Below are 26,651 nucleotides of genomic sequence, written 5' to 3' on the forward strand. Positions count from 1 at the left end.
ACGTCAATCACAGACTTCCATAGGGCACCCTCCCTGGTTAGTACGTGAGCTATAACTCATGCTCTTTACATCTTACCTGGGTCTCAAGAGAACTGGCCATGTCTCCACCTCCTCTCTGGGATGAGCAGTCAGAGAGAAAAACGAGACCCAAATTGTGAGATCTTCTGGAAAATATCCGGCCAGTCCTCTTCAAAAGTTTCAGGAGACCAAGACAGGAACTGTCTTGGGTTGAAGGAGATGGAAGGGGTGGGACAGTTCAGTGCACCTGTGGTCCTGACCTGGATGCTCGTCCAGAAAACAGACCCTAGTGGGACCAGCCACCAGAATGAAGATTAACAGTGGGGACTCGAGAGGCATCCTGACTCACCACATGCAAACCCCTTAGAGTCCGAGGCCACCTTCCATCACCTCGTTATCCTGCCAGGACCCACCATATATTCCTCAGGGGCACTCAGCTTGCCTGTTCACGAGTTTGAATTTTTTCCTCTAGAAGAAAGATGACATTCACAGTTACAATCATTCGTTAAAGCCTCCATCCACAAAACTAAAACTCCTCATGAGGTAGAAAACCTTGTCTTCTCCTGAAGGAAGAGAAACTGCTAGGGTTACTGATGCTGCACTGAGGTTTGGTGCATAAAAGAAGATCCAGGTAAAGGTGGAAGGTGCGTCCTGGCTGAGCATCCTCTGTGAGGAGACCTGGGCTGCAGACTCTGCTCTTGCCGGGCACGGCTGCCCACAGTGTTGACTTCGCTTCTGCAGGTTCAGTGTGGCACAGTCAATTTTTAATCTTATCCAGAGAAAGAAATCTTAATAAAAACCAGTTTTCCAAAAAGATCTCTTACCTTGGAGCACATTCAGGTCTTTACAGCTTTGTGTTTTGCCTGTTGAGAACCCAGGCTGGCCAGGAGCAGCCCCCATGCTGGACAGGCAGGCAGGTGATACAGGGGTGTCTATGTGTGATCCGGGGTGGGTGGTACATGGGTTGTCTCTGTGTGATTAGGGGCAGGTGGTACATGGGGTGTCAGTGTGTGATCCAGGGTGGGTGATACAGGGAGTATCTGTGTGTGATCCAGGGCAGGTGGTATATGGGGTGTCTGTGTGTGATCCAGGGCAGGTGGTACACCAGGTGTCTGTATGTGATCGGGGCGGGTGGTAGAGGGGGTGTCTGTGTGATCGGCGGTGGGTGATACCGGGGGTGTCTGTGTGTGACTGGGGGCGGGTGACAAAGGGGATGTCTGTGTGCGATCAGGGGCAGGTGGTACACAGGATGTCTGTATGTGATCAGGAGTGGTCTGTCGTGGTGAAGCCACCCCTACTTGCCATTTTGATGTGTTCAAGGACAGGGTCCATATCCCTAGAGACAGTACAAAGAGGTGGAGTCAGATGGCCTAACTCTGAGTGGTCCGTGCTTAAAGTGACTCTGGGACTTTGAAGTCTGTCGCTTGTCTTCTGTTAGCTTAGGAAATGGAAATCGTAACTTGTCCTACTTTGCCCTAGAGTTACTGTGAGGATCAAATGAACTAGTGGTAGTACACGCGACACACGGATTGAGAAGTGTTCTCCAAGTGTGTGGTGGGAATCGCACTTGATTTTGTCTACTCGTGGACAAGGCGGTGGTCTTCAGGTGTCTGTCCTGAATGCACACCAGGGCTGGTCCAGGAGACGCTAGACTTGAGAGTTCTTGGGGTGTTTACCAGGTGGGCTTTATCCAAAGAATTAGTTTACACCATTGAGGAAATCCACATGAGATTGAAAATTTGGTTCCTAGAATTCCATGAGTTTTTAAAAACCAATTCCTTGAAAATGACTAAGAACTTCAGCAAACCAGACACACTTTAATCTCCTTTGTGATGTTGTATTATTATTTGTTAAGTGACAACTTGGGCTTCCAGGTTATGTAAGCTAGAAGGAATAAAACATGGGTACAGCCCCTTAAAGGGTGGCCCGGCAAGGATCCACCCCCACCACCATCTTCCTTCCTCAGAAGCAAAGTTGTATAATCTGGAAAACCTGACATTCTGTATTGAGGGTTTATTGTCAGGTAGTAAAACCAGATTTTATATCTCGTTTATTCCTACAACTTGTGATGTGCTTCCAAAAATGGTATTAAGGCAGCAGCTGAGGAAATTTTATGAGATAATGAAGCAGAACAGTTACTGAAAGCCATCTGCTCAGTTGTTTACAAACTTGCTTCAATACTTCAGAGGCAGTGGTGGGCTACGTGTCTAAACTTCACAAGCTGCGCTAGGTAGGACTAAATGAAGTGCGCCCGGGCCGGGCTGAGCGCCGGCCCTCCCGTGCAGGGGGCGCGGTTGCCAGGCAGGCCGGTTGGAAGCCAGCAGAAAGCACACGCAGAGGTGATTATGTGGCACCATCTGTCACGCTTCAAGCCTACCATACAGCATGGCTAATCAGCCTTGGCAGGATGATGGATGAACAGCAGCAGCTGCCAAAAGCCACTGTTGGCAAACAGTCCCGAAGTTAAGAACTTCCCCCCACCTCCCCCGTCTCCCTCTCCAGGGTCCTGCTGCGTGTCCGCATGCTCTACTACCTGAGACAAGAAGTGATAGGAGACCAGGCAGAGAAGATCCTGGAGGGCGCCGACTCCAGGTGGGTACGCGCCTGTGTTCCTCCTCGCAGTGACCATCCAGGCAGTCAGAGTCCACGTCACGGGTGGGGGGCGCGCTTCAAACCTCCTGCATCCTCAGCACATCTCTCTTTCTGCATCTCGAATGCAGTGTTTGTCCTACGAGCCTGGGGACATGAGGAGAATCGGGAGAAGCCTGTTTGTAGGTCTTTGTGGACGTACAAAAAGGTGTGAACTAAATGACTCGTGTTTGTGAGGTGACCTTTAAAACAGGGTCCTGTGGGATAAAGTTTACTTCTGGTCCCAGCAGAAGGCAGCCGACTTCTGCCCTTTCCTGCAACCTTGGCTCGCACCGCCCCAGCATCCCCACCTCACTCCACGATGCTCAGGTGCTTGTCGTGGGAAGGGGGCGAGTGTCATGCTCCTCACTTAGCATTCTTTTCCAGCAGTGGGGTCTATTGTAAATATCACGTCAGTGGTTGTCTTTGCAGTGAAGCTGACGTGTGGATACCTGAACCTTTCCACGCGGAAGTCCCCACAGACTGGTGGGATAAGGAAGCAGACAAGTCCCTCCTCATTGGCGTGTTCAAGCACGGTAAGGGGCGTCTGCATCAGACCCCATCTTGACCATGTGTCTTTGTCTTTATTTAGAGCTCTCTGCACACTCTTTCCAAAGTCATAATATTAATGAGGCTAGTTCCAAAGGACTCTTGGCGTCTACGGTTTCCCCGCACGAAAAATCTAATATGAACTGTAAATATCAGATGCTGTTTTTGAATGTTTGTTGAGTATTTGAGAAGAAAACATTTCTTCCTTGGCTGTAAATAGAACCCAAACCATATTTGTTTTAATAATAGCCAAGTTGTCCTATAGCTCTTTGGAAACTTTACTTCCAGCACGGCTCCCCTTGCGCGCTCTGCCAGCCCATGTCAAAGTGGACGGTGGGCTTAACCTCTGCTATTAATCTGTACAAGTGCCTCCTGGGCTTTGTTCCAAGCAATATTTCACAAATGTCAGTGCCGAGAACCCGCGGCTCCCCTGAGTGGGACGCAGCCTTGTTAACTTTGAAAGGCCGGGGATGCAGAACTGGCATGATATATACAGTGAACGATTCCTGATTATAATCCCGAGTCTCTGGAGGTCGCTGAGGTATTCTCGGCAGCCCAGCCTGACTAAGGGGGAGAATGATGGCTTATAAAACCTTTCATGATTACAGTTTGGCTGGCGGCTCTTCAGCAGTTAGGAGCCGGGGTGTTGTCGTACACACCCTAATTGAATTGTGCCGTTCTGCTTGTGTACTGCAGCCGTGTTTTGTGAGCTCAGCCTCAGAAACCATCTTCCCGCAGTGCACTGTTGGGATCTGCCATTTCCCATCTAGTCAACCTGGGCAGTCAAAAAGCAAATTGCAGTTTGAAAACCATAGAGGGAACAGTGTCATCTTACTGACACGCATCATCCTAAACCTGATCAGACAGGTTCGTTGGCCTGACGTAGACAGGGATGTATCAGCCGGCAGTGGACTTCCCGCAGGACCGAAGCCGCTCACAGGGAGGGTGGGCTGGACCACTGCAGAGGTCATCGAAGAACACTATGCGGCCTTTTAAATGCCAAGCAAAATTAGATCTTGGGGACAACAGGGTCAGACCTCTTCCCGGGCATCTTGCAGTTACCCTGAACCTGTGTTTTCATTAGTATTTACTAAGGTCATTCTGATAATATCCGTGAAAATGTAATCTGCCTTCCCCCTCCCCCAAATCTGCCCCGGGAAGAGCATTCCAAGAATGCGCTACTATAGCCTGGTTAGTTTAAATAGGGCATAAACCATCATCTGATAAAGAGACGACCTTGGTGTGAGGCAGCCATGCTGTGGTTCTGTGAGTGACGGGCCTTCGTGGTCTCTGTGTGTGTCCTCTCTGGGTTGGGGGGACGGCACAGGGTACGAGAAGTACAACTCCATGCGAGCTGACCCCGCGCTGTGCTTCCTGGAACGAGTTGGTATGCCCGATGCCAAGGCCATCGCTGCCGAGCAGAGAGGAACAGACATGCTAGCAGATGGCGGTGACGGGTAAGAAGGACACTTTAAAATTTTAATAAACTTTATGTCAGTGTCAGAGTGTCAGATCCACTGGCAGGGTTCAGTCCTTACACAACACCACGCGCTGTGCTGCATCTGATTTGGACTTGAGCGGTGTTTACCAGTATAGTCTGTTTATGTATCATGATGACTATTTAAACACAATATAGGATCTAGATAATCTGTAACTTGTCTTTTTCAAATGATCATAACCCCCCCCCCCCCGCCCGAACACACCCCACTGCGTGCACACACACCCGCCGCCCCTCATGGCTGCACATTTTAAATACCGACAGAGTCGCTTTGGATGTCAGGCTCAGAATTCAAAGCAGCATGAGGCGAGCTGTTCCTTTTTATCAGGCTCCTTCGGTGTCTTGATAATCAGTGTGATTTAAACATTTTTTAAAAACATTTCATACAGGGGAGAATTTGATAGAGAAGATGAAGACCCAGAATATAAACCAACCAGAACGCCGTTCAAGGATGAAATAGATGTAAGAACTTGAGTACATTCAGTTTTATGGCCCCAGTAAAATATTATATGCCCATATAAGACTTATTAAACTTTATAGATAACGGCCTTTCCTTTAAAAGACAAAGCAAAATAGAACCCCAAATTAAAATAACTTGTCTTTCTTGCTTTGCTTTTGAGGAATTTGCAAATTCTCCTCCAGAAGATAAGGAAGAGCCCATGGAAATACGCGCCCCAGGTACAACTCTGAAAGCTGTGGGGAGCAGAGCTGAGGAGTGGGACTCAGGCCAGGCCCCATGGCCAGGCTGCAGTTCCTTCACCAGGGTGGTGTCTCCAAATGCCACTTCATCTACTGCTCTCTGATGTGAAGAACTCCTGCTGATTCTTGGTTAATCATTATGTTCAATCTCTTTGATAAAATAACTTTTTTTGGACAAAGACAATTTATATATTTATGATTTATACCAGTTAATGAAAGCTCTTAAGCATCTACAGAAACATAGCTCATGGAAGCAGGAAATTTGTTAAATATCTGAAATAACTGCCAGTTTATTGAGACTACTACCCTACTTTTTCCCTGATATAAAATCATTAGGTAACAATTATATGATTGGTTTTTATGTTCAAGATTATTGTATTGCATTATCACCATGTAGTTTGTGGCACAAAGTATGTTTCTTTATGTATGATTGATATATGAACTTGGCTTTTTTTTTCCCCCCTAAGGAGTTGAGAAAGAATGGTTTATAAGTTCATACTAATATGAAACTTCTATACTTCCTTAGTAGTAGTGTTAGTCACTTAGTTTTGTCTGACTCTTTGGGCACCATATACTGGACTGTAGCCCACCAAGCTCCTCTGTTCATGGAATTCTCCAGGCAAGAATACTGGAGTGGGTTGCCATTCCCTTTTCCAGGGGATCTTCCTGACCCAGGGATCGAACCCAGGTCTTCTGCATTGCAGGCAGATTCTTTACCATCTGGGCTACAGGAAAGTATTAAGAGAGCACCACCATCATTTTTCCCAGGCTATCATTTGAATGTTAGCAAGTCATCCTGTTTGGATGGGAAACCCTGCCTATGGCAAAGGTCATAGCTACATATTCAGGAATGTTCTCTCATTCAGGAATGTTCTCCCCGCCTCCCCAGGCAAGCACAGCGAGGGCAGCACTGAGCTAGGCCAGCTGTACTGGCCCAGCACCTCCACGCTGACCACCCGGCTACGCAGGCTCATCACTGCCTACCAGCGCAGCTACAAGCGGCAGCAGATGCGGCAGGAGGCGCTGATGAAGACAGACCGGCGGAGGCGGCGGCCTCGCGAGGAAGTGCGGGCCCTGGAAGCCGAAAGGGAGGCCATCATATCGGAGAAGCGGCAGAAGTGAGCGTCTTAGGGTTTTCTTAGTCCCTGGTACCTTCCTCTCTCCTCCGCTCTTCCTGGCCTGCAGAGGCAGGAATCACATCCAAGAGGATGGCCGTCAAACCCAGCCCCCTCCCCAACCCGCCCCCCCACCCCTCCCCCCAACCCCCCCCCCACCTCCCCCCGCCCCAGAACAAAACAAAGCAGAAAAAAGCACTATGGATTCAGTTTAAAGGAGAAGCAGCAGTAACCTTTAAGCCTTTTTACTCGGGTACCAGTCCACAGCTAAGATCTCTCTGACAGGTGGACGAGGCGGGAGGAGGCGGACTTTTATCGAGTGGTGTCCACATTCGGGGTCATTTTTGACCCTGCGAAGCAGCAGTTCGACTGGAACCAGTTCCGAGCCTTTGCCAGGCTTGACAAGAAGTCCGACGAGAGTCTGGAGAAGTACTTCAGCTGCTTTGTGGCCATGTGCCGGCGGGTGTGTCGCATGCCCGCCAAGCCGGATGACGGTAAGTCCTCAGGGATGCGGAGAGGCGGGAGGGCCGGGCATAGGTTCCCCAGGGATGCCGGTGGTGTGGGGATGGGAGCGTGGCGGGGACCGGAAGGGGCAGAAGGTTCCCCAGGGATGCAGGCCGTGCGTGGACAGCCTGGGATGGGAGAGGCTGGGCGGGCTCGGGGACCTCCCGCTGCTCCCCTCGATGACACGCGGTCCTCCTGCGCAGAGCCACCGGACCTGTCGTCGGCCATCGAGCCCATCACGGAGGAGCGCGCCTCCCGCACACTGTACCGCATCGAGCTGCTGCGCAGGATCCGCGAGCAGGTGCTGCACCACCCACAGTTGGCTGAGCGGCTCAAGCTCTGCCAACCCAGCCTGGACCTGCCCGAGTGGTGGGAGTGCGGCCGGCATGACCGGGACCTGCTGGTGGGCGCCGCCAAGCACGGCGTCAGCCGCACCGACTACCACATCCTCAACGACCCCGAGCTCTCCTTCCTGGACGCGCACAAGAACTTCGCCCAGGCCCGGGGGGCGGGCGGCGCCCCTGCCCTGAACCCTCTGGCCCTGGGCTTTGGCCAGACCCCCGCCGCCACCCCAGCTGCCCCAGGTCAGGAGGACAAGGCCGGGGCAGCCGAGGCCAAGGCCAGGGAGGCCTCCGAGAAGCCCGAGGGGAAGGAGGAAGAGGAGGCCGAGGGCAGCGGGAAGGACCAGAGGCAGGACCGCGAGGCGGAGCTGGGGGCTGGGAAGAGCGAGCCCAGAGGGGTGGAGGTCGGTGTGGACTCCGGGCCCAAGTCCATTTCTGAGAAGGGTTCTGAGGAGGACGAAGAGGAAAAGCTGGAAGATGATGACAAGTCAGAAGAGTCTTCCCAGCCTGAAGGTAAGACCTGACTGACCCTCAGGCCTCTCTTGGGCCCACCCCAGCAGCTGTCTTCATGTCATGTGATCCGTGTCCTCTTTGGGTTTTTAAAGGGTAATGAGTGTACATTTGCATTAGGATGATAACGGGTAATGCTTAGATGTGTGTTTTGCCCTGCTGTGACCTGTGAACGCACTACTTCAGCAGCTTCTCAGGTTTTACAGGCAATAACAATTTTAAGGCAGATGATGCTTAATTTAATTTCCATTCAGAAATAAAGAGTGGGAGTAGAATCTAGGAAGAACCAGTTGTCTTCCTAAGTCCCAGGTAGGTTGCCGTACCTGCCACAAAACAAAAATTAAACATGCGCTACACTTTTCTACCTGAGCTTCAGCTCGGAATCGTGGCCAACACGTTAGTCCTCTTTCTGATGGAGGAGCAGAGGGTCCTGTGGGTCAGAGGCTTGGCTGTCACCACCCTCCCCTGAGACCTGTCTGCAGCAGGATGCCTGCTGACTAGTGACATAGCCCCCAAGCCTCCGCTTCCTCATCTGTTAAACGGGAGTAACACCAGCTACGTGCAAGGGCCCTTGCAAGCTTTGAGTGACAGGATTTGCAAAATCCCTGATACCATTCTAGCCATAGTAGATACGAGATACAGAGGAGCTCGTCAGCATTCAGACATTAAATCCATTCCCCTCTACACTTCCTTTTCAGAAAGATTCTGGTTGTGGGTGATGCACAGTAACTCATTTCTCAGCAGGGGCTGTCTCTAGAGGGAAGAATTTTGATGAAGAGAGCAATGCTTCCATGAGCACTGCTAGGGATGAGACCCGGGATGGATTCTACATGGAGGATGGTGACCCATCTGTAGCTCAGCTCCTTCATGAAAGGACGTTTGCCTTCTCATTTTGGCCTAAGGTTGGTGGGATTTTGTTGTTATTTGATGACCAAAATAATAAATGGGGTGAAGAAAATCATTCTAGCTTGATTTTTCAAATAATTTTCAGGTGAACTTTGACATAGTGTATGAAGATTGTATACTAGATTTTTTTTTTCTTACAAGAATGATCTGGAAAAGCACAAAGAAAAAAATTCTGTAGAATGCTTTCATATAGGATAGGAAAGGTGACAAGAAGCAAAGAAAGTAAGAAAAAAGAACTGTTTATAGGGCTCTTTGGTTCCTTGAGGTCTTTTAGGTTATTTGTCTAGTACAGTCTATGGCTTATTGCTTCAGAAGACTCACCCATTGACGAAATGTGTGGATTTTTTGAAAAAAATTTTATTGTGGTAAAAAACACACCATGAAATTTACAGTCTTCACCATTCTTTAAGTGTGCAGTTGGATAGTGTTAAATACATTCATATATTCACATCATATATATATACATATATATTTTTTTTTTCACACTGTAAAAGGATCTTCAGGACTTTTGTATCTTATAGGATTGAGACTCTATACCCATTATCCAACTCCCCTCCCTCTCTGCCCCTGGATAACCACCATACTACTCTCCGTTTCTGTGAACTTGACATAATCACATAGGTAGAATCATACAGTACTTGTTCTTTTGTGACTGGCCTATTTCACTTAGTATAATGTCTTCAAGGTCCATCTTTGGGAAAGCATGTAACAGAATTTCCTTCCTCTTTAAGGCTGAATAATAGTCCATTGTGTGTCTGTACCATATTTTCCTTATGCATCTGTCCATCGTTGGGACATTTGGCCTCCTTCCTTCTCTTAGCTTATCATGGTGCTGCTATAAATGGGAATTACTGATATCTCATTGAGACCTGGCTTGCTTTTTTTTTTTTTTTTTGGTATATACATACAAGTAGTATTGCTGGATCATAGGGTAGTTCTGTTTTTAATTTTTGAGGAACCTCTGTACTGTTTTTCACAGCAGATGTACCATTTTGCAATCCCAGCAACAGTGCACAAGGGAATATGTGTGGACTTTTAAAACTGTGTTTTGTTTTGTTTTTAATATCCTGAAGCAGAACTTTCAGATCTAAGACAGCTTGCTATATATTTGGAACCCTGTAATCTTCTGAACTGGGGAGAGGATGGGCTGCTGACCCATTTGCTCAAATACATTATGAGATAATCACAAATGTAGTTATCTGTAACCAAAAGCAAAGTGGAAATTACTCTTTTGGCTAACTAGTATAATTTTATAATAAATCTCTGTGTAATTTGGGTCTGTTTTTCAGGGTGGGGAAATAATCTTCCTAATCACCATAACAGGGCTGTCTGGTTTAAGACAAACAACACAAAAAAAGGTCTCTATGGACTCATCCCCAGGCTGGTCTCACATGGTGTCCGTTGGAAAGAAACAATGTGAAATTTTTAACTGAAGACTGTATTATCAGAGACGTTGCCCCCTGTCCCCTGGCCCCACTCCCCTTATCTCCCTGGTTTTGCTCATCTCCCTTACTGAGTTTAGAAGAGAGCTTCCCAGATCAGCCAGAAGGCCCCTAGTAGCAGGCCCTTTTAATCTGTGGAAACTGGGTCTAAGAGCTGTAATTAGAAAATTTTAACGTCCATGCTTCAATGAAACTTGAAGTGATAATAGGTAGAGGATGCAAATCGACACTCATTAGGTGTTCCTAGGTTGGTGCCCATTCGTAATGCTGAACTTTATTAATAGTGACGCTAATGATGTCCCACTTCCTGGGAGAGGCTGCGGTCCAGCCCGAGGACTGCAGCACCAGCACATGGTGAAGTCTGAGTGCAGGCTTCCATCCCTGGTCACCTCCCAACACACACCAACAATATGTAGCCCGAACAGCAGTGACTTGTAAAGCTCGGGGACGTTTTAGAGGCAGTGGTTATGTAATGCCCTCTCATTTATGCGCCTCAGTGTTCATAACTGAGAAATACTGAGTGGTCTGTGTTGTGGCCACCTTCGAACCTTGCAGCAGACTAAAGCGGTTCTGGTGGGTTTGGTTTCTTCTCTCGCTTGTTTGCTTTCTGCTTACTTTTAAGCCTTTTCTACTCTTTGGCATCTCGGTGGATGTATCCATCTCATCATTTTCACCAGGTCTTTGTTACGGTTTCGTGTGACTTTTCTTCTCTCTCTAGGACCGAGTAATGATAAACCGATTAGACAACATCTGTGAAGCAGTATTGAAAGGCAAATGGCCGGTAAATAGGCGCCAGATGTTTGATTTCCAAGGCCTCATCCCCGGCTACACGCCCCCCACCGCCGACAGTCCCCTGCAGAAGAGGAGCCTGGCCGAGCTGTCTGCCGTGGGCCAGGCCAGCATCAGCGGGAGCGAGGAACTCACTGCCTCCCCTCAGCTGTCCAAGGTCAGTAAGAGCGCCCTACCCGGGGAGCCTAGAGATAAGCTCTCCTGACTCAGTTCGGAAGCTCGTGTTGGCCGGTCCCATTTGAAATAAGAAGGCTGCTCTGGCCTCAGACGTTTAATCCCTTAAACTTCTCATCCCTGGTTTCTGCTGTGCGGCAAGTGCAGGCTGGGCTCACTGTTTCTGTGGGGATTTTTTCAACAGGATGATGCCCTTAACCTCTCCGTGCCTCGCCAGCGGAGGAGGAGGAGGAGGAAGATCGAAATCGAGGCGGAGAGAGCTGCCAAGCGGCGAAACCTCATGGAGATGGTGGCGCAGCTGCGGGGGTCTCAGGTGGTCTCAGAGAATGGACAAGAGAAAGTGGTCGATTTATCAAAGGCCTCGAGAGAGGCAGCAAGCTCTACCTCAAACTTTTCATCTCTCACTTCAAAGTTGATCTTGCCCAACGTCTCCACGCCGGTGTCTGATGCCTTTAAGACTCAGATGGAACTGCTCCAGGCCGGCCTGTCCCGCACGCCCACCAGACATCTGCTCAATGGCTCCCTCGTGGACGGAGAGCCCCCCATGAAGCGGAGGCGGGGAAGGAGGAAAAACGTGGAGGGCCTTGACCTGCTGTTTATGAGCCACAAACGGACATCACTGAGTACAGTAAGTCCAGGGGATGGTGCCCCTCCACCCCCACCCAGGTGTTCATACTGGCAGCCGAGTCCTGGCTCTGCTGCCCAGGCCGGGGCATGTGCCCCTCCATGATGTGGTGTGAAAGCCACTCCTCCCACCAAAGGAGCCACAGTGGACAGAGCCGTGGTTCTGAGCCGGAATATTGTGCTAAGCATTGGCACAGATCACTCAGCCTGAACCACATGTAGCTTGAGGATTTATTCTTCCCAAGGTCCTAATGTATTGATTACTCTCAGCAGACTAGCCTCAAACAAACATGTGTTCTTCTGAGCCTATAACCTGTGAACTTCGAGATGGAAACACTTCTGCTCTTAGAAGTATCAATATGTTTGGGGCCCAGCATTTATTAGATTTGTTCAGCTTCAGACTGAAGATTTGTGTTCATATGCAAAGCTAGTGATTGCAAATTCTCCCACCTCTGTAAATGGATATTTTAAAAATCTCAACTGAATTGAGGTCTGTGCTAGTTTAGGTTTGCAGGAAATACATGTGTCAGTGGATTTTGGCATTTATTTCTTCAATTCAAAGGAAATGAGTGCAATGTAATCAAAATATCTCTGTTTCCTGGTCCATCTCAACCGCTCACCTAAAACTGTGCCACCCCATTAAGAATTAGAGAGTTTCTCCCAGGAACCAGAATACACGAAGGAAGTCCCCTCTAAAGCACTGAGACTGGTACAAGGCACCAAAATAGCAACCTGCTCCAATATTCTTGTCTGGGAAGTCCCATGGACAGAGGAGCCTACCGGGATACAGCCCATAGGGTCACATAAGAGTCAGACACAACTTAAGAGATTAAACAACACCACCACAGTGAGCCTGTGGATTCGAAACCCGAATCAGCACAGAGGTGCCTGATAAGCCGGCACACGGGTGGTGGGCCCATCCCCTGGGCGATAGACACAGTTTAAGAAACGCCAAGGGGAGAAGTTTGTTTAAATATGTTTTCCTTATTTCATCCCTATTATTATTTCCCCATTTTTAAGGGAAGCGTAGTAACCTAAAAGAGTAGGGAGACATGGTGGAGTTAGGGTCTAGAAGTGACAACAAACAAGCTTCCATTGAAACTTGTCCCCTAGTCGGGTCTGGTTCTGGAGCAGGAAATGCCAGCTCACTCCAGTATTCCCTGGGAAATCCTGTTGTCAGAAGAGCATGGCGGGCTGCAGTCCACAGGGTCACAAAGAGTAGACACACTGAAGTGGGCTAGCCATGCGTCTGAGTTTCAGAAGCATCCAGGTGGTTAAAAGGTAATTTATTTTCAAAACTTATTGTAAATGTACCAGTCATAGTAACTGTCATTTTTGTGGATCATGTGATTTACTTTTAGCATCTTGTAAAAATACGCCGTACAGTGTATCAATTTGACTAGTTGTTCCCCAAGTTAAAGAAAGGCCATTGCTAGGTGTGTGGTCCCCTGTTGGGAACCACCCTAATGCTTTGATAGGTTTTATTCACTGAAAATCCTTTCTCCGGGAACATCAACAAATCATCTTTCCATTTGAATTTTATTTTGTGGACCCAGCATCAGGAATTAGCAATTACAATTTCCTATTGTAATTGTAAACCCCATATTAGACTTACGACTGACTTTATTCATTCACGTATTTTAAGCTATCTCTAAGAGTTTATTAGTTTTTTTCCCCTAAAATCCTATTAGCAACCTAGCTCAAAACTCTTAACAGGTATTAGAGAATGTATGTTTATTTTAATTATTTTTTTTTACTTTTAAATGTTGGAATTTCACATTCCTCATTTGGTGTTATAGAGGGTTTTGTGTGAGCACATAAAACAGAAGGAGAATGAATCTATAAATAAACTGAGTAGTGAAGAGCTGTAGAGGTCAGCAAGGTTACTTGTGTGGAATGAGGCAAATCCTAAAATCTCACGTTGGCATCATGCTGGAGATCACTGTGCGGTTGTGAAAAGTAAGGATGCAGCCGTTCTGCAATCAGCAGCATAGTGGGAGTCAGCCATGCCCTGTGCCAGGTACTGGGATGCAGAGAATAAAAGCCTGACAGGTGCTTACACCAGAGAACTCAGTGTTTAAGATGGGCGACAGATAAATAACAACCTCTCATTGTCGTGAGGTGCCCCTGGGATATTTTGAGAACCCAAAAGAAGAATGGGAATGGAAGGAGGAGAATGTGGGCAGAAACAAGTGGGAAAGTTTCCCTATGGGTGGTCATACCTCAGTTAAATTTTGCAGGTTGTATGGGAGTAAGTCATTTGAAAAGAGGGGGCTGGGAGAGCATGTGCAAAGGGAGCGTGGCCAGGGAGAGCCCATTGTGTCCGATGAACTGAAAGTTACTGGCCAGGGAGTTTGATGAGGAGGCAGCTTCAGCAGAGAGGAGCTTGGGCACAAGGTGAGATGTAAACCACAGAGGGCTTTGGTAGGCGACCTAAAGAACTTGGATTTTATCCTGAAGGTGATGGGAATTCAATTGCAAAATTAGCTTAACTAGGGGAAGTGATGTAACATAATCTTTGAACTAGGAAGGGTGCATTTCAGCAGATTGCCTCCTTACAGAGTGGAGACTGGATTAAAGAGGGCGGAAGTAGAATCAGAGGGCCCGTTTAGGAGTACTTCAGTGATGCAGGGGCCAGTGACGGAGACCTGAACCCAAGCAGGAGCATGGCTGGACAGATGGGCCTGTGAACCACGTCTGCAGGTTGAAACGCAGAGTTTGAGGACCAGTGGCTGGGCAATGGTCAGGTCTCAGCTTCAACTAATTCATCTTTCCAGTGTTGCCACACATGCCTGATATGAAATATTGTACTACCAACAAAATTGTACTGAACACAGAAAGCCAAAAAGCTACAATGAACTGGCTTTTGGAACATTCCGTGAATTATAATTTCGATAATTTCTTTTTTTCCCGCTGTACTGTGCCGTCTGTGGAATGTTAGTTTCCCAACCAGGGATTTGAGCCCGTGCCCCCTGCATTGGAAGTCTTAACCACTGGACCTGTAGGGAAGTCCCCTAATTTTCATTTCTTTAATGACACTCTCCAGGGATCCCCAAGAAAGACTGAGAGGCTACCCACGCTTTGAGGGCATACCAGGCTCAGACTCCACTGCCTGTGTCGTGTTCCTAGTGGGTCTCAAACATGGAACAGAGATGGACTGAATTTTCTACCTTATTACTAATTGTACAGTGTGAAGAATAAGTTACATCTTCTGATTTAATTGCTGTTCCCAAACTGCCACTGTTTCAAGTAGCCTTTTTCCCTTTTGAGACCCACCCCACTAGGCTCCTGTTTTCTTGGGCTAGGATGTAGTCAGGACCGCTCTCTCCACTCAAGAATTGAGAACATTGTCTTCTTTCTGCAGGAGGATGCTGAAGTGACCAAAGCTTTTGAAGAGGATATAGAGACCCCACCTACAAGAAACATTCCTTCTCCTGGACACCTGGACCCAGACACACGGATCCCTGTTATAAATCTCGAAGATGGGACGAGGCTGGTGGGGGAGGAGGCGCCTAAAAATAAGGATTTAGTTGAATGGCTGAAGCTGCATCCCACTTATACTGTTGATATGCCAAGTTATGTACCAGTGAGTATCACTGAGTAGAGACTTGTTTCAGGGGACTCTTGCCCAGTCAGTCCTTTTCCTTCTCCCGTACAACATGGAAATCCCTGGTCCCTCAGTCTGTCTTGTCAGTGTGAACGTTTTCAAGCTTTCATCACTCTGTATTCTACATTAGGGGTTTTCCTGGTGGCCCAAGTGGTAAAGAATCCACCTGCCAACTCGGGAGGCACGGATTCGATCCTCTAGAGAAGGGAATGGCAACCCACTCCAGCATTCTTGCCTGGGAAATCCCATGGACAGAGGAGCCTGGCAGGTTGCACTCCATGAGGTCACAAAAGAGTCGGACACAGCTTAGTGACTAAACAAAAACATCAAAAATTCCACATTAGAGAAACTAACTTCAGGTCTGTCCAGTGTGAAGAGCAGCCTTGTAGCTATTTGAAGACGCATTTCCTTGTTTTTTCCTTCTCCCACCAAATAGATGTGATTTTTTTCCATTGCTCTTCACATGGTGTGGTTTCCAGGTGGTCCCATTAATAGAAAAACACACACCCCTCCCCCAACCAACACACTTTAATTGGTCTCTGGACTGAGTCTGCCCAGCACAGAATATTAGGAAGCTGTTCCTGAAGAGATGTGAGCAGCTAATGCAGCCTGAGGCTTTATTGGCGTCTTTCTTAAACAACTAACACTCAATGCCATTTATTAAACATCAGACAGGAACCCTAGATGATTTGTCACTTAAACTGCTGCTAGCTTTAAACAGTGCATGTTTTATGTCTTATACTTATGTGATTGAATTTTTTCAAACTTAAGTGTGGGAGTTTGCATTTTGGTGAGTTCCTGCCACTCAGAATGCACCCTCCTGCATAGACTCTCTTATCCCTTGGGCTGTTTCTCCTCGTGCACAGTCTCATGGCGTAGACATGAGATCATCCCTGTATCCATTCACATCATCAAGTAGAGATTAGCAAAGGAGCTAGAGAAAGTTTTCTTTTAAAATACCATGACTCAGTGAAACATTTGAAGACAAGACTTGAAGCAGGTTATTGGGAGATGAGAAGAAAAGCATATTCTCAGCTTTCAAGTTTGTTCTTTAAGTACAGGAGAAGGAGAATAGTTTTTCCTTTCAAAGAAAACTAGGGTTTCTGATCCTTAAAATGATTGTTGAAATTTCCATAGTAGTTAAAAATGGCCTGACTGTTCTGCTTATCATCCATATAGGAAAGAATAAGTATTAACTATGGTTTTACTAAATACGATTTGTTTTTGTATTTTTGTGTTTTTTGCAGAAGAACGCAGATGTGCTGTTTTCCTCATTTCAGAAACCGAAACAGAAACGACACAGATGTCGAAACCCTAATAAATTGGATATAAACACTTTGACAGGAGAAGAAAGGGTGCCTGTCGTGAACAAACGAAATGGGAAGAAGGTAAACCCTGGGAAAGAGAATTGATCTCTCTGGAATGTCTTTTCCCAGCAAGAAATGTTTTACTCCAACCTCTTTTATAAGTTAATATTTCTTCCAGAATATATGTGATGTGTGTATGTATCTGTGTAGATACACAAATGGGGAGGGGGGAAAAGGGAAGAACTTGTCAGTTTCTAAGTCTTTTCCTAAATGCCTCTCCCCAGATGGGTGGAGCTATGGCGCCTCCGATGAAGGATCTGCCCCGGTGGCTGGAAGAAAACCCCGAGTTTGCAGTGGCCCCAGACTGGACGGACATAGTCAAGCAGTCTGTAAGTATAGACTCTGCCTCTCTGTCCAGGAAGGTATCTGTACAAAATTGTTTTCCTGAATTTTTCTTTATTTTCTGCTTGTCATTACTTATTCAATGATTTATTCTTGGCTTAAAAGAATTGATACAGTACATCATTTCCATAGATAATTAATACATCATCATTCCTTGTATCCATATGTCATTAATCCAAAGTGGATTAATTTGACAGCTGTGATTTAAAGGACTGTATAGAAATACACACTCACGGTATTAGAGGCAGACTTACTCCAGGGAGAAAGGCCCCAGGTAAACCTGGTTAACAGCATCGGTGGAATGGAATTTATGGTGGTTAAGATCCTTGAGATTAACTGTGATTTCTGGTTTTAAGATAAATGAAAAATACAGCAATTCTGCCTAGACATTTATTTCACTATTTCTTTTTGCAATTAATTTGTTAATAAAGTCTTGATTCTTTTTATTTGTCCAAAGTATACAGTAAAAGTGCTTATTTTTCTTTTGGTGAACAGTTCTATTCATCTTCACACGTGGATAGTTTCTTAAACAGCCAGCATAATCAGAAGAATATAGACAGTTGCATCACTGCCCCAAATTCCCTTGTATTGCTCTCTGTCTCCACCCCCAGCCCAGGGCACTCACTCCTTTATCTGTTCTCCATTCCTAGAGTTTTGTCTTTTTGAGAATGTCAGGTATACAGAAGTGTAAACTACATAACCTTTTTGATAGGGCTTCCTTCACTCATCATACTGAAATTCATCCAAGTGGTTACATGTGTCCGAAGTTTCACTGCTGATACACTCTTGTGCTTGGATATAACCCTGGGTGTGGTTCCCTGTCACCCGTGGAAGGACTCTGGGCTGTTTTCAGACTGTGACAGTTACAAGCAGAACTGCTGTAAAACACTTGTGTACACATTTTGGTGTGAAGATGAGTTTTTGTTTCTCCAGGATAAATACTAAAGTAGTACTTGAAAGTGAAAAGTGTTAGTCACTCAGTCATGTCCAGCTCTTTGTGACCCCATGGACTATAGCCCACCTGGCTTCTCTGTCCATGGGATTTCCCAGGCAAGAATACTGGAGTAGGTAGCCATTTCCTTTTCCCACCCAAAGGGTCAAACCCAGGTCTCCTGCATTGGCAGGTGGATTCTTTACCACTGAGCCACCAGGGAAACCCCCACTGATAGAGTACCCTTTCACATTTTTTTTTTCCTGCAATTCAGCATAATCTGACGAGCTGTATAATGCGAAAAGAGAGAAGCTTTGCTTTCATAGGTTCTATCCTTGAGCTTTTTGAATGGGAATAATTTGCTTGTGTATTTCCATTCTGAACCATCAGTGTTCAGTTCATCACAAAGGCCCAGGTGGAAATGAGGTTTTGTCCCCCAACTTTGACAGCCCTTGTTTGCCTCTCCCTTCCCTTCAGGGCTTCGTTCCCGAGTCCATGTTTGACCGGCTTCTCACTGGACCTGTGGTGCGGGGAGAAGGGGCGAGCCGGCGCGGAAGGAGGCCCAAGAGCGAAATCGCCCGGGCTGCCGCGGCAGCCGCAGCAGTGGCCTCCACGTCGGGGATCAACCCGCTGCTGGTGAACAGCCTGTTCGCAGGGATGGACCTGACAAGCCTGCAGAACCTCCAAAGCCTCCAGTCGCTCCAGCTGGCGGGCCTCATGGGCTTCCCTCCGGGACTGGCCACGGCCGCGGCGGCCGGAGGCGACGCCAAGAACCCGGCGGCCGTGCTGCCCCTGATGCTGCCGGGCGTGGCCGGGCTGCCCAGCATGTTCGGGCTCGGGGGGCTGCTCAATGCCCCGCTGTCCGCTGCCGCCGGGAGCCCCGCGGCCACGGCCGGTCCCACGGATCCTGAGGACGGTGCATCCAGGGCGGAGGAGAAGGGTGGCGAGCACGAGGACGAGAGCAAGGACCCGGAGAAAAGCACAGAAGCCGCCCCGGGCCCAGACTCCGCGAACGGATCAGTGGGTGCTGCTACCGGCCCGGCCGGCCTGCCCTCCAACCCGCTGGCCTTCAACCCCTTCCTGCTGTCCACCATGGCCCCCGGCCTCTTCTACCCGTCCATGTTTCTACCTCCAGGACTGGGGGGATTGACGCTGCCCGGCTTCCCCGCGCTTGCGGGGCTCCAGGGCGCCGTGGGTGCCGGCGAAGACAAGGCCCCCGACAAAGCCGAGGGGGCCGCGTTTCAGGAAGACGAGCCCCTCGAGGGCAGCGACGCCGAGGAGAGCCTGGACAAGACGGCCGAGTCCTCCGTTCTGGAAGACGAGATCGCCCAGGGCGAAGAGCTGGACTCCCTCGACGGCGGGGACGAAATAGAAAACAATGAAAATGACGAATAACCAGTACCAGTTTCCAGTTAAAGTGTTTAAAAACTTTTGACAAGTGGTAGTCCTACTGTTTACACTCACAGTTAATGTTCATACCTAGTTTTATAAGCTGTTCTGTAACATAGTGTAGCAAAGAAAAAAAAAAGTCTCAAGTCATGTTATACAGGTGTGTCAAAAGGTATCTTGGTCATTAAGTATTGTGCAGTGCATTATTTATTATCCCTAGGAGAGATGAAATTTGAGAGGTGATCCTGTCTTTTTAAGGAAACTTACATAATGCTCTGCTTTTTTTTTTTTTTTTCTTCCCTTGTTCTCTACTTTTTCTTTTGGTACCATTGGTATTATAATAAAGAGCAATTTGTAACCGAGTGGCACTCATGGAAGGAAGTGCTGCTCAAAGGAAGTATGAAGTTATATATTTAATTTTTTAATTTTAATTTTTTTTTTTTTGCTGTGAAGGTCAAGATGAAATTTACCATACATATCATACTTGCTCATTTGTTTCCCTTTATGACTGTACGGGGATGGGGGGGGGGGGTTCCCACACTCACGCATCACACACATCCATACACTCTGACAATCTCCACCTTAGTGTGAACGTCTCTGTCCCGAGGCGCAGCAATAATAAGGCAGCTGTTGAATGTGAAGGGTCCCTTTGGAAATTAACCTACTGGGAGGGTTCTTGCCAGACAGAACTGCAGTTCCATTGTCTCGTGGTCTTGTAATGCACTGGTATAAACAAAATAAATAGATGAAATTAATAAAGAGTGAAAGAAGAGAGAATCAGGTACCTTTTTTAAATTAAAGGACTTTGTTACTTTAGCCACAAAGCTAAAACAGCGTTACCTCAGCTCTAAACTAGCCTTGAAGTTTACAAACATGACTTTGTAAATGTATTGTTTTTCTTTGTTGTGATGTCCTTTTATTTTTTTTTCTTTGAAAACTGCTATCATGTAAGATAAAATGTAAATTGCTGCCAACTGTAGTAATGATGCTTTTAATAAAAGTGACCCACGATATCCAGAGATGTAATTATAGAATGTAGTAGGGTAGGGGAACTGGTCACTCTATTTTTTGTATTCGCAATAGATGCAAATACAGCATTCTGGCCTTTGTATAGTTTCTTGATATATCCTCCTATACCAGATTAGCTCTTAGTAATTGTCTTCAGACTAGACGAGAAGAAAAACCATCAATTGCCTTTACATAATTCTACTCCGTATATCTCAATAGAACCGCATGCAAAAACCTCCCATTATGTCCTCAAAAGGGCATCCAAGACTGAGAACACTTAAACACGTGTGCAGCATCTGATAATGTGGTACACCGAGGAACAAAAGGGCAAAAGAAAAATGAGGCTTTTAATAGGCACGGTATCTGGGTCATTTACCCCCAGTTAATGGGCGGAAAAACACAAGGTGTGGGATCAGCAAGGGACGCAGAGGCAGGCTCCCCAGTGTCCCGTGGACCCAGGCTGCGAGCCAGGTCGGTGGAGAGGCAACGTGGAATGAACACAGACGCGTTTCAGCAAGTGCTGCGAGCGTGCGCAGGTATATTGACAGGTACACGAACGCATGCCTATTCGCTCACACACTCGGGCGCACGCGCGGGGCCTGGGAGCTGCTGATTGGTGCACCTCTGTACGACCTTTGATATTTCAGATAAACCGAAGTTTGAGATCCACTGTTTTCATCTTGTTATGTCACTTGAGCAAACGCAAAGCGCCTTGTCCTTGCCATTAAAAAGCAGAGAAAGAGCGAGTGGGGTTGGTGAGCGGGTGGCGTTTGTCTGCGGGTAGCTTCTCTCCACGCCCTCCGCCAGGACGCACACAGCTCATCCCCCGCCCCACGTGGAATGAGACAGACTGTCCCAGTTCTTTTTAGACAATGAGGTTCTGTGGGTTCTCATCCCAAGGTGAAAATATTCCCGTGATGATTCTGGAAAAAGAGCTTAGTGAAGCCTCCACCTTAGAGACCCCACGGTGGTTTCATCCATCACTGGGACTTTTCTGTTTTTTTGAAAGCGCCTGCGTTGTGCACGGGAAGACAATCAATGCCTCTAAGAGGATGGCTCCTGGAGCGGAGTTCTTAAATCATGGATACTAAGACTAGAACGGCACTAAATATAGAGAACTTAAATACTTAACTAACTGGAAGATTTTTTAAGCTTTAACTTAGGCCCTTAGATAAGGAGAAAATGTTTCATAAAATGAGTCCCAAAGAGTCTTCTTCGGAAATTCGTTATAGCATTCGAAGTTTTCCTATGACCTCCGGTAAACAGAGCACACGATGTGACTCTGTCCTGTTGTAGGAAGATGCTGAGAGCAGTGATGATCTTCAAAGCAGAGGCATGAACTGCTTGTGGCCAGAAGAAACCCTGCCATGATAGGTAGGTCAGCGGCTGGCTCTGAGTCATCAGCGGTTGATCTGTGAAGGTGACCTTAAAGTTATGCAAGGTTCCATGTTGGGAAAAATGCATTTCTTTCTTTCTTTTTTTTTTTTTCTCTCTCTTTAATGGAATGAATTCTTGATATGAGATCTCGAATTTATCTAAGTAAGAAATATTTTAAATTTGGTCTGATCCTTCATGACTCCTGTTGGTTGGGTGCCCTGTATAAATTAAGAACTAAGGTGCTAAGTGTTTTCCATGGCATTGCTGAAGGCAGTCCTGTTCTTCCATGAGGGAAATGAGACCTGGAGACTCTTTAAGTAACAGGCCAACAGTAAATACAGGAAGCTGAGTTTGAATCTAGGCAGGCCGATTGTAGAGCCTCCTTAATAGTTTCTTGAAATACCACATTCGGGTTTCTGAAAATGAAGTGTTTAGGGCTTTGTACTTTTACATCCCCTCTCTTACCCCTCCATGAAGTGCAAGTGTTGGTCGGTCAGTTGTGTCTTACTCTGTGACCCCATGGACTGTAGCCCACTAGGCTCCTCTATCCATGAGATTCTCCAGGCAAGAATACTGGAGTGGGTAGCCATTCCCTTCTCCAGAGAATCTTCCTGACCCAGGGATCGAACCAGCATCTCCTGAATTTCAGGCAGATTCTTTACTGGATGAGCCATCTGGGAAGCCCTGCCCCTTCATAAGGGACCTTAAATCTCAGATTGGGATTTAAGAGACAGTCTGTATGAAGCAGATCCTGGAAGACTGTGAGCTCTGACTAGGGAAACTTGAATCTCAGTTACCTCTCTTAAATTTGGATTTATCTTGCCCCGTGAATATTTCTATTTTATGAAGAAATCAAGTCTTTATAAAAGACCGAGCATCAAAGCTAGTAAATTGCAAACCTGGTATTTCAACTCAGGTTGACCTAACTCCAGAGCCCAAGCACTTAACCTGTGTGCTGGGGTAATTAACATTCATCCACAAACATTTACTGGGTGTTTGTTAGATACTGTTTTAGTGGCAAGAATATAACGAAAAACAGAATAAGAATAGACTAGAGGTGTGTTGTCATTGCACTAATATGCTAAAAGAAAGATGATAAACAGATACAAATACAATTTTTGTAGGTGGAGTTGTTCAGTCGCTAAGTCAAGTCTGACTCTTTGCAACCCCATAGACTGCAGCACTCCAGGCTTCACTGTCCTTCTCTGTCTCCCAGATTTCCTCAAATTCATGTCCATTGAGTCAGTGATGCCATCCAACCATCTCATCCTCTGCTGCCCCATTCTCCTTTTGCCTTCAGTCTTGCCTAGCATCAGAGTCTTTTCCAGCGAGTCAGTTCTTCACATCTGGTGGCCAAAGTATTGGAGTTTCAGCTTCAGCATCAGACCTTCCAATGAGTATTCAGGGTTGATTTCCTTTAGGAGTGACTGGTTTGATCTTGTAGATGGAGGCATACTGTTAAATAGGAAATAGTCAGGCAGGAGCTCACTATGGAGGGGATGACTCTGTTTACAGCTGGACGATGAGAAGCAGTGGCCAAAGCTGGTTGGAGACTGTTCCAGGCAAATGAAAGAGTCACTGCAAAGGTCCACAGTTGACAGCTTGGAAGAAGCAGGGGCAGGGAGCTGTCTGCCTGGAAGTTATGGATGAGAGCGACCAAACCGATCTTCATGGAGGATTTGATTCCTAAGTGCTGTAGAAAGTCCTTGGAAGGTTTTATGCGGAGATGTGCTATCATATTCATGTTTTGTTTTGTTTGTTTTTAATAATCACTGTGACTGCAATGTGGGGAAAAAATGGCTTGCAAAGAAGAATCAGGAACTCCATCTGAGAGACTACTAGAGCAGCCTTGGGTTAAGGCAGTCAGTAACAACGAAGATGCTATTGTTTAGTTGTTAAGTCATGTCTGACTCTTTGTGACCCGGTGGACTGTAGCCTGTCAGGCTCCTCTGTCCATGGGATTCTCCAGGCAAGGATACTGGAGTGAGTTGCCATTTCCTTCTCCAGGGGATCTTCCCAACCCAGAGACTGAACCCATGTCTCCTGCTGGGCAGGCAGGTTCTTTACCACTGAGCCACCTGACAAGCCCAGCATGGGGATGGAAAGCAGTAAATGGATTTGGGATATGTTTTAAAGAAATAGAGCTTCCAATCTGTGTTACATGAATAACTCAAATTAACTTTTCAGGATTGCTCCTACTGGATTATACCCAAAGGTTAAACCAACAGATGAAGAATGTACACAGTGCTTTTGTTTTTAAATTCCAGGATTAGTGTTAATAGAGAAGATCCAAAGAACAGAAACCCATCCATATTCTTAGAAAGTTATCTTTTCAGTTAAGTGAAAATTATTTAATCATCTTTGAGAAAAGTTTTTAGAAATGATTTCTAACAGATAGTGGAGGTATGGACGTGTGTGTTGTTGAAGTGACGTGTGTGTGCAATGAACATGAGTGTGTCTCCAGAGCCACCAATAAATTTAAATTAAGAAGCAAAACAATGTAAATGACCTCTACTAACAAGCACTTAAAAGTAGAAATATATCTTACTCATTCAATTTGGCTCTCTAATGAGCAATTTAATGTATCTTCTTAGCACAGGTAAAATTTACTATGGTTTTATAGACATTTTATGGCAAAGTAAACTACATTTGACAAAATAGATGAATAAATTACCATTTGGAATATTTAACGTAAGACTTCTTTCTGTGGGAGTATTTCATTGTTGCATTTTTTTGTTGGGAGAGTTACCTAATTTGGAGATTTTTCTTGTAGGAGTTAGAATGGTGACTTTCAAAGTATTTGGGGCTCTCCCAGTCATTTCTGGGGGCTTCCCTGTTAGCTCAGTTAATAAAGATCCACCTGCAATGCAGGAGACCCCAGTTCAATCCCTGGGTTGGGAAGATCCCCTGGAGAAGGGAAAGGCTACCGTCTCCAGTATTCTGGCCTGGAGAATTCCATGGACTGTATGGACCATGGGATAGCAAACAGTTGTACACGACTGTCATTTCTGTGTTTAAGGTTTCTGTTGAACTTTCCTAAAACTCCCATTCTTGAGTCTCTAAGCCAAAACTAAAACACTGTCTGTGTGTATGCCTTGGCAATGTAGCTCCACCCTCCTTATGGGCTTGTTGGTCGGTAGATCTTATTCTGAGTCTACCAGTGTAGGGTTGAATTTTAATTTGCATCTTCTTAATGAATGGTTACTATGTCATTTAAATGGAATTGAAGAATAGGGTAACGACAATTAAAATTTCAAGTAGTGTTTCATCTGACATCTTTCTCTCCAGAACAACTGACTCCTATCATTTGTGTAGCTCGAAAACCAGTTGAAATAAATGTTCATCAGTTGAACAAAGATGGCAAAACCCATCTCCAAAGGCACTACAGACATGTTATTTAAGTGTAGTGGCATCTCCTGGTAGGTTTCTTCCTGTGAATCTTTCTCCCTCACTCTTTACTGAGCTCTGAGAGAAATATATCACGGTGAATTTGAGTTATAGATGAAGGACAGCATAATAGGTTTCTAAGGTATAATAAAGAGAAACGCTAAGTCAAAATATTGTTTGGGAATCACTTAATACTCCACTTTTGGTGGCTTCTTTCATTGTCCCTGGCCCGCCTCTGCATTTTGATCTGAAAGCTCAATTTCAAAGTTAATCAATGAGAGAAACCTGATTCTTTTCTGTGACTCAAGCCAGATATTGCAGCGTTTGCAGCCTTTGCAGCCCCAAACCATCTCCTAATTGTCCGCTGCAGTTAAAGAGACTTCCACTTAGATGTAGGAAAATGACTGAAACCTAAGCTGGCTGTAAATGTAACAGTTTGGGGGAGTACACATCACACTTGAGAATGGAAGATTCATCTGGTTTAACATGTTTCCCCATGTTTCTTTGGGAATCAGGAAGCGCTTACCATTTTAGAATTCAGCATTTTTGTTTGTTAATAGGCACTTGTGAGTTAATCCACACCACACCCTAGTTAGTTCCAAGTTCTTGCCACCACCTGTTTACTGGGTGAGATAGGATCAGTTGCTCAAGTCCTAGAGCTGAAACAAGTGTGGTGACAAGAATTAGTATTCAGACGTCTCCAGTGTAAGCTGTGTCCAGCAGTGGGGTGTCCATCTTATGTATAAACCTGACATTCACATTAATTCACATCTACGATCTTAAACAAAATCCCCCAACCTAAGGTAGAATAAGCTACACACACTTTTAGTAACAACTAATGCTATGATCTGAAGAACAAGCCAGAAGGTACTAGAATCTCATGCTACGAGACAAAAGTACCCCAGGACAGGACTGAAAGGTGTTTAAGTTTAAAAAAGTGTGCAATTGCAAGCTTGCTTTATTTACATTCTTGCTGATTGGATAATATAACCTAGGCAGCTGATAGGCTACATATCTTTGTGCATTCTTGAAGCTTCTCTAGATTTTGGATCGTGAGTCGTGTATCTGAATGGCCCAGAACCAGCTGCCCCAGCTGAGTCTAGGACTTGCAGACCCTGTGAGGGTGGATATGACCCCAGCAGCTTGGTCGGGCCCCAGTCCCCACTTACAGGACTTTTCTGGGCAACTGTGGCTCTCAGGATGGATTTGCATAAATATAGCTGCCAGCTCCTGCTCTCTCTCTCGAGGCTGGAAGCCCTTTGAGGTACCTCCAGGATCCTTTCCATATGATTTTAAGAGTCCCTGGAAAATGAGAGCAGCCTCTGTGTCTGACTGCAGAGGCATTGTTCTTGCCTGGACAGAGCTGGCCTGCTTCACAGCCTCTAGGTGTCTGCTGCCTCAGCCTGGGGAGCTGCTGGGTGACTCAGGAGCCCAAAGAGTTACATA

At 46.3% G+C, this 26,651-nt stretch overlaps 1 protein-coding gene across 3 annotated transcripts in view; it reads left to right on the forward strand.

The window, feature by feature from the left end:
- Nucleotides 1-20,542, forward strand: part of CHD7 (chromodomain helicase DNA binding protein 7) — a 128,330-nt gene extending 107,788 nt beyond the window's left edge. For 2 of the 3 annotated variants that reach the window (XM_027561045.1, XM_027561042.1), the window contains exons 23-37: nucleotides 2,521-2,610; nucleotides 3,079-3,182; nucleotides 4,523-4,652; nucleotides 5,083-5,155; nucleotides 5,314-5,371; nucleotides 6,282-6,510; nucleotides 6,793-7,001; nucleotides 7,215-7,865; nucleotides 8,604-8,764; nucleotides 10,929-11,156; nucleotides 11,358-11,801; nucleotides 15,162-15,383; nucleotides 16,652-16,792; nucleotides 16,996-17,100; nucleotides 18,522-20,542. In XM_027561045.1, the coding sequence (XP_027416846.1) occupies nucleotides 2,521-2,610; nucleotides 3,079-3,182; nucleotides 4,523-4,652; nucleotides 5,083-5,155; nucleotides 5,314-5,371; nucleotides 6,282-6,510; nucleotides 6,793-7,001; nucleotides 7,215-7,865; nucleotides 8,604-8,764; nucleotides 10,929-11,156; nucleotides 11,358-11,801; nucleotides 15,162-15,383; nucleotides 16,652-16,792; nucleotides 16,996-17,100; nucleotides 18,522-19,439 (3,763 nt within the window). In that variant the 3' untranslated portion in view covers nucleotides 19,440-20,542. The remainder of the gene's footprint in view (nucleotides 1-2,520; nucleotides 2,611-3,078; nucleotides 3,183-4,522; nucleotides 4,653-5,082; nucleotides 5,156-5,313; nucleotides 5,372-6,281; nucleotides 6,511-6,792; nucleotides 7,002-7,214; nucleotides 7,866-8,603; nucleotides 8,765-10,928; nucleotides 11,157-11,357; nucleotides 11,802-15,161; nucleotides 15,384-16,651; nucleotides 16,793-16,995; nucleotides 17,101-18,521) is intronic. The other variant, XM_027561043.1, reaches the window with a different exon arrangement.
- The last annotated feature ends 6,109 nt before the right edge of the window (nucleotides 20,543-26,651 follow it).

Source organism: Bos indicus x Bos taurus, chromosome 14 (assembly GCF_003369695.1).
Source record: "Bos indicus x Bos taurus breed Angus x Brahman F1 hybrid chromosome 14, Bos_hybrid_MaternalHap_v2.0, whole genome shotgun sequence".
Taxonomy (NCBI): Eukaryota; Metazoa; Chordata; class Mammalia; order Artiodactyla; family Bovidae; genus Bos; species Bos indicus x Bos taurus.